The sequence below is a fragment of the Mobula birostris genome, chromosome 10 (assembly GCF_030028105.1).
Source record: "Mobula birostris isolate sMobBir1 chromosome 10, sMobBir1.hap1, whole genome shotgun sequence".
Lineage (NCBI taxonomy): Eukaryota > Metazoa > Chordata > Chondrichthyes > Myliobatiformes > Myliobatidae > Mobula > Mobula birostris.
The window spans coordinates 11,870,934-11,878,208 of NC_092379.1; the positions used below are offsets into that span (position 1 = coordinate 11,870,934).

Below are 7,275 nucleotides of genomic sequence, written 5' to 3' on the forward strand. Positions count from 1 at the left end.
CACCGTGAGAGGGGACGTCCCTTTAGAACAGAGATGAGGAGGGACTTCTTTTGCCAGAGGGTGGTGAGTCTGTGGAATTCGTTGCCGTGGAAGACTGTGGAGGTCAGGTCATCCAGCATGTTTAAAGCAGGGATTGATAGTTTCTTGACTAGTCAGGGTGTCAAAGGTTACAGGGAGAAAGCAGGAGAGTAGGGTTGAGAGGGGAAATAAATCACCCATGGTGGTCCTATGTCTGCTCCTGTGTCTTCTGGACTGCCTGTGCCGTGTGGTCAAATCCTGGATGATGTCACGGCCAGTGTGAGGAACGAGTCACAATCAACGAGGCATCCTGTGTACCACCCATTCGAAACATTGGAATGAACTTGCTGAGCAACACACACACACACACACACACACGAAACGCTGGAGGAACTCAGCAGGCCAGGCAGCATCCATGGAAAAAAAGTACAGTCGACTGGGCCAAAACCCTTCGGCAGGTCTGGTGAAAGAAAAGCTGAGGATTAGATCTGAAAGGTGGGGGGAGGGGAGAGAGAAGCGCCAGGTGATAGGTGAAACTTGGAGGGGGGGGAATGAAGTAAAAGAGCTAGGGAGTTTAAAAACGCAAACACGAGGAATTCTGCAGATGCTGGAAATTCAAGCAACACACATAAAAGTGGCTGGTGAACGCAGCAGGCCAGGCAGCATCTCTAGGAAGAGGAACAGGTGACGTTTCAGGCCGAGACCCTTCGTCAGGACTAACTGAAGGAAGAGTGAGTAAGAGATTTGAAAGTGGGATGGGGAGGGGAAGATCCTAAATGATAGGAGAAGACAGGAGGGGGAGGGATGGAGCCAAGAGCTGGACAGGTGATTGGCAAAAGGGATATGAGAGGATCATGGGACGGGAGGCCTAGGGAGAAAGAAAAGGGGGAGGGGGGGAAGCCCAGAGGTTGGGCAAGGGGTATAGTGAGAGGGACAGAGGGGGAAAAAGGAGACAGAGAAAAAGAAAGTCTCAACTTCTCAAACTTCTGCTAATGCCCCACCTCCCCCTCACACCCCATCCGTTATTTATTTATATACACATATTCTTTTTCTCTCTCTCCTTTTTCTCCCTCTGTCCCTCTCACTATACCCCCTGCCCATCCTCTGGGTTTCCCCCCCTCCCCCTTTTCCTTCTCCCTAGGCCTCCTGTCCCATGATCCTCTCATATCCCCTTTTGCCAATCACCTGTCCAGCTCTTGGCTCCATCCCTCCCCCTCCTGTCTTCTCCTATCATTTTGGATCTCCCCCTCCCCCTCCCACTTTCAAATCTCTTACTAGCTCTTCCTTCAGTTAGTCCTGACGAAGGGTCTCGGCCCGAAACGTCGACTGCACCTCTTCCTAGAGATGCTGCCTGGCCTGCTGCGTTCACCAGCAATCTTTGTGTGTGGAGCTAGGGAGTTGATTGGTGAAAGAGACAGAAGGCAATGGAAGAAAGAAGAAAGGTCGGGGGGAGAGGAGCACCAGAGGGAGGCAATGGGTGGGCAAGGAGATAACATGAGAGAGAGGCAAGGGATGGGAAATGGTGAAGGTGGGGAGGAGGCATTACTAGAAGTTTGAGAAATCGATGGATACTGCCTGGCCTGCTGAGTTCCTCCAGCATTTTGTGTGTATGTTGCTGGGATTTCCAGCATTTGCAGACTTTCTCTTGTAAATGAACTTGCTGGGTTTGCGGTCTCAGCCCACCGAGCCAGCAAGAGGGTTAACATCAGGCAAGCGTTTCGTTCTTTTGTGTGTGTTCGTGTGTGTGTGTCTGTCTGTCTGTCCGTCCGTCCGTCCATGGGTGTGATCAGATGTGTGCATTCATGTGTCTGTGCGCTGCCTTGTGTGCGTGGTGGTTCCATGTTCACAAATTTCACGACATATGCCAGTGATATTAAAACTGATTCTGTGTGTGTGTGTGTGTTATGTATGTTGCTGCAATAACACCGGACCCTAACGGGGATCCCACTGTAACGCCTTTCCCTTTCCCTCCCCCAGATGCAGCACCTGCCCCGGTTAACAAACAGCAACACCTCGCCCGCTCTGGAGAACAAGAAGTGCCAGCGCCACAAGCAGGACCACCACCTGCCCAATATCTGACTATGTGGCAGCAAGAGTCACTGGGCCCAGCCGAGCAGCTGCTTGTACAACCACCCCTTCCCCACCAAGTGGAAATCCTGACCCCAAAGCCCAGAGAGCTGGTCGTTCAGTTTGGGTCACGTGGGTGGGAAGGGGTGGCTGAGGGGGCATGGGGTGGCTGGGATCAGGAACGCAGGATGTTCTGGTAGGAACAATATCTAACTTGCTCTGAGGTGGTCCTCATCGTTGGATTGGAGCACTCATCCACTTGCAGATAGCAATAAGTCATTTCATGGGACCATAGTGGATGTTCTAGCCCATCCAACCCTCTGAGGGCCAAGAAACCGTGTGTATGAAACTACTGGGACAGTACAGGCATGTTGCTCCCATATTTGCAGCACCTTTTAAGTCTGGAAGTTCTTTTCTGTAGGCCAGTAGATCACGTGTGACCGTTCTAATCAGAAGACATGTAATCTCCAGAAGATGATGAAGGGAAAACTTCAGAAACATTGGGCATTGGGCTAATGGGTGGCCAGAGCTCACATATCCCAGTGGGTGAATGGACATAGTTAGAAATTGATTCCTGGGCAAGGTTGGGAGAAGCACAACTAAAACATGGGTGGCACGGTAGTGTCGTGGTGAGCACAACTCTTTACCGGCCACCCAGGGTTCAATTCCTGCTGCTGCCTGTAAGGAGTTTCTACGTTCTCCCCATGACCGTGTGGGTTTCCTCCAGGTGCTCCCTTTCCTCCCCCAGTCCAAAGGCATCCATGGATCTGTGCCTGGAAAGTCTTCACTCTCCAGGGCGCAGGCCTGGTCAAGGTTGTATGGCAGACCAGCAGTTGCCCATGCCGCAAGTCTCCCCTCTCCACGACACCGATGTTGTCCAAGGGAAGGGCATTAGGACCCATACAGCTTGGCACCAGTGTCGTCGCAGAGCAATGTGTGATTAAGTGCCTTGCTCAAGGACACAACACGTTGCCTTGGCTGGGGCTCGAACTTAAGACCTTCAGGTCGCCAGTCCAATGCCTTAACCACTTGGCCACGCGCCTACCACAGTCCAAAGACCTACTGGTTAATTGGTCATTGTAAATTGTCCCGTAATTAGGCTAGGATTAAATTGGGGGTTGCTGGGCGGCGTGGTTTGAAGAGCCAGAAGGGCTGTATCTCAATCAAATCAATCAATAAATAAATTTTCTGACTGCTTTGCTGGTGTAAGGTAAGAAGCGTGGGGTGTGACCATAAGACAAAGGAGCTGAATTAGGGCTTTTGGCCCGTCGAGTCTGCTCCCCCAATCCACCACGCCTGATTCCTCACCTCCCCCCAACACCATTCTCCCACCTTCTCCCCGCAACCTTTCGACATCCAATAGCCCCGTCCTGTCAGTGACAAGCCCTGGTGTGTGGGCCCCGAGTAGCCACCACCCACAGCGCCCACGCCACTCACCCTTCTCCCCCCACCGTAAGAGCTAGCTAGATGGTGTGTCTTCAACGCCCCCTGAGTCAGGCTGAGCAAAACGATTCCAGCCTTCATCTTAAACGTGAAATAAACTTGCTCATCTTAGCGGATGGTTGTAAGCCTCGTGGACAGAGATCCCCCACTGGAATTCAGGGCTTTTTTCTTTTATGTGCGCTAGTTCTGCTTTTACTAAGTCATTGTTTGGGGATCTGCGCATCTCTGGACAGGCAGGCAGTTGTTGACCTCCAGCTCTGTGGCTGAATAGCTGCTTTATTCTTTATTCTTTGGAACATAGAAAATTGAGGGAACATTTGATAGAGGTATACAAAATTATGAGGGGTAGAGATAGGGTAAATGCAAGCAGATTTTAGCAAATGAGATTGGGTGGGACTACGACCAGAGGTCATGGGTTAAGGGTGAAAGGTGAAAATTTTAAGGGGAACACGAGGGGAAACTTCTTCACTCAGAGGGTGGTGAGAGTGTGGAACGAGCTGGCAGTGCAAGTGGGGCATGTGAGCTCGATTTCAACGTTTAAGAGAAGTTTGGTTAGGTACATGAATGGTAGGGATATGGAGAACTGTGGTCCTAGTGTAGGTCAATGGAAGTAGGCAGTTTAAATGGTTCAGCATGGACTAGATGGGATGAAGGGCCTGCTTCTGTGCTGTACTTTTCTGTGATTCTATGATTCTCACTGCAAAATCTCAAAGTATCTCTCGATTTTTCATTAACCATCATATAAATTCCTCATTTTCCCTGTCTCCTCTCCACTAAACTTGGAGGGAGCCTTTTCAGATGTTATGGAGGTGTGGAGCAGCCAGTGACTTCTTGTTTTCAAGCCTGCTATAGTCAGCACTGGTGGTGGCTTAATCATGTTAAATTCCGATTCAGATTTATCACATGTGCTTTGAAATATACAAGGAGATATATCATTTGTGTTAACAACCAACACATCCAAGGACATAGTGGGGGCAGCCTGCAGGTTTCTCCACACATTCCACCACCAGTATAAGATGCCCACACTGTTCAGTGGAAGTTTATCAATATGTGGAGGTGACTCACCCCCTTTGAATGTTATGGAGCCATTTTGGCACCTTTAAGTATCCATTATCACCACCGTGAGCCATGTCGTATGACTCGGGTGATCATGGTCTTCGCATGACCACGATTGTTCTTAGCAATTTTTGGTTTGCCATTGTCTTCTTCTGGGCAGTGTCTTTACAAAGACGGGTGATCCCAGCCTTTATCAATACTCTTCAGAGATTCGAGCAACACCCACAAAGTGCTGGAGGAACTCAGCAGGCCAGGCAGCATCTAGGAGAAGCCGTTTTGGGCTGAAAACCTTCCGGCAGGATGGAGAAAAAAAAGCTGAGGAGTAGGTTTAAAAGTTGGGGGGAGGGGAGAGAGAAACACAGGGTTTCTCTTCAGAGATTGTCTGCCTGAAGCCAGTGGTCACATAACCAGCACTTGTGATCTGCACCAGCTGCTCAAATGACCATCCACCACCAGCTCCCATGGCTTCACATGACCGCGATCAGGGGGCTAAGCAGGTGCTACACCTTGCCCGAGGGTAACCTGGAGGCTAGCAGAGGGAAGGAGCACCTTACACCTCCTTTGGTAGAGACTTAGCTCCACCCCACCACCCACATTAAATATTAAACCCTTAGAAGACTTGCTGATGAATCCATTATGTGAGGAGTTAGCCTGGACACTGGACCACTTTCTGTGAGCTGACATTTCATTCAAGATGGTTACCAGCAACCAAAGACCTGGAGACTATCTTGCATATGATCTTAACAAAATAGAATCTTGTTTTTTTTCCCTTTAACAGCTATTTGAAATCTATTCATCAGATATAAAAATATTGGGAGTGGAGAAATAGCAGTTATTTATTGAGATTTTTCGACCGCCTGAGAGGTCAGTTGATGAAGTTCTTGGGGTACATCGATCAGCTCTGGTGAGCTGCAGTCCAAAGCAGGAAAGTGCAGGTTAGGCTGCAGTTGTGGGAAGTTGTTCAGCTAGGTCTTCTAATATACAGGAACAAAGTACAACAAATTCAGAGTGGATCACAGTGTTAATGCTTTTATTTTTTTCCTTGCAAGGGAAGATCTATCTACAGACGAGTGTCTGGAAAATCGCTTCAATCTTATATCTGAAGCGAGGCACTTTCGTACTTTTTCACAGAGAACAGTAATTAGTTTGCTCCATTTCATAACATTCCTCCTGACATTTTCCTGACATTTGTTCTTTAGAAGTTCTATCCTGTTTACCTCTGTTGTCAACACACCCTCTTCCCGCCATAAAACACAGCTCCTGTCATAAAAAATGCACAATTTCCTATGATAAAAAAACACACAGAGACTTGTATGCCTCCCATCCAAACCAACAAAGCACCTTGGGATTTCATAGGTTCCATTTTGTCACATTACCAATTTGCTCTTTAGAAGCTCTATCTTGTTTACCTTTGTTGTCAACACATACTCTTCCTGCCATGAAACACAGCTCCTGTCATAAAAAAACACACACAGACTGGTATGCCTCCCATCCAAACCAACAAAGCACCTTGGGAATTCATAGGTTCCATTTTGTCACATTGCATTTTGCCAAAGTTACAAATACATAAAGACCTCAGGGTTACTGATATGTTTCCATATGTTTCTGGATGAAAACTTTCACCAGGACATCAGAAAACACATGACGATCTGAAACATCAATTGACCCAAACGTTTCTGGAATTTGACGGCTTTAGACCAGAGGTTCCCAACCTTTTGTTATGCCATGGACCCCTACCATTAACCAAGGTGGTCTGTGGACCCCTGGTTAGGAGCCCTTGCTTTAGACAAATCCAGTATTTTGTGTTAGGATTATACAATTTTGCAATTTTGTTTGACCTGGGGTAAAATCTCCATTCATTAAGTTTCACCTGGGTGGTATGACATGTTTGAGATCTGTGTGGTATGAACAGCACAACTTTGTGGGCCAAATGGCCTGTCCAGTGCTGTACTGTTCTATGTTAGAATCATTCCTAAGCAGAGGAGCGTGCACTGTCAGTGTGGGCAAAAGATCTATACTTCGATTCAGGCAGTACCTTGTGCACTAAGAGTCCACTTGGTGCATCATGGTAATCCTATCACTTTGAGACTGCAACGTATTAGTTCCATTTCCTGCAGACCTGAAAGATTTTCCTTTTGATTAACTTTAGTAAGTTACTCATAACAGGAATAGGTCCTGAGGCCTGGAACTGACCAACGGTCCAAGTGGCCCACGAGCACGGTGGCGTAGTGGTTAGCACAACGCTTCACAGTACAGGCAACCCAGGTTTGATTCCCACCGCTGTCCTGTAAGGAGTTTTGTACGATCTCCCCGTGACCGCGTGGGTTTCCTCCGGGTGCTCCGGTTTCCTCCCACAGTCCAAAGAACCTACCAGTTGGTAAGTGAAATGGTCGTTGTAAATTATCCAGTGATTAGGCTCAGATTAAATCGGGGGAGCAGCTCAATGAGCCAGAAGGCCTATTCCACGCTGTATCTCAATAAATAAATACAGTAAGGTTGTTCAGCATGGGACCTGGGGCTACGACCTTTTTACAGGCAATTCTAAAGCCCCCACTCTCATTGTCCCGCCCCCCCCAACCATGACTTCCATTCTTAAAATTCCTTTCATCAAATCATTAAGAGTTCTCTTCCTTGCGCTAATGTCAGCTTTGTTAGGACTATTGAGGGAGCTTTAAACTCTTGACCTATGTT

At 48.0% G+C, this 7,275-nt stretch overlaps 1 protein-coding gene across 4 annotated transcripts in view; it reads left to right on the forward strand.

The window, feature by feature from the left end:
• The window catches only part of LOC140203824 (cyclin-dependent kinase-like 1), an 87,853-nt gene extending 81,081 nt beyond the window's left edge, over positions 1-6,772 (forward strand). For 2 of the 4 annotated variants that reach the window (XM_072269919.1, XM_072269921.1), the window contains one exon: positions 1,996-6,772. In XM_072269919.1, the coding sequence (XP_072126020.1) occupies positions 1,996-2,285 (290 nt within the window). In that variant the 3' untranslated portion in view covers positions 2,286-6,772. The remainder of the gene's footprint in view (positions 1-1,995) is intronic. The other 2 variants (XM_072269920.1, XM_072269922.1) reach the window with 1 other exon arrangement.
• The last annotated feature ends 503 nt before the right edge of the window (positions 6,773-7,275 follow it).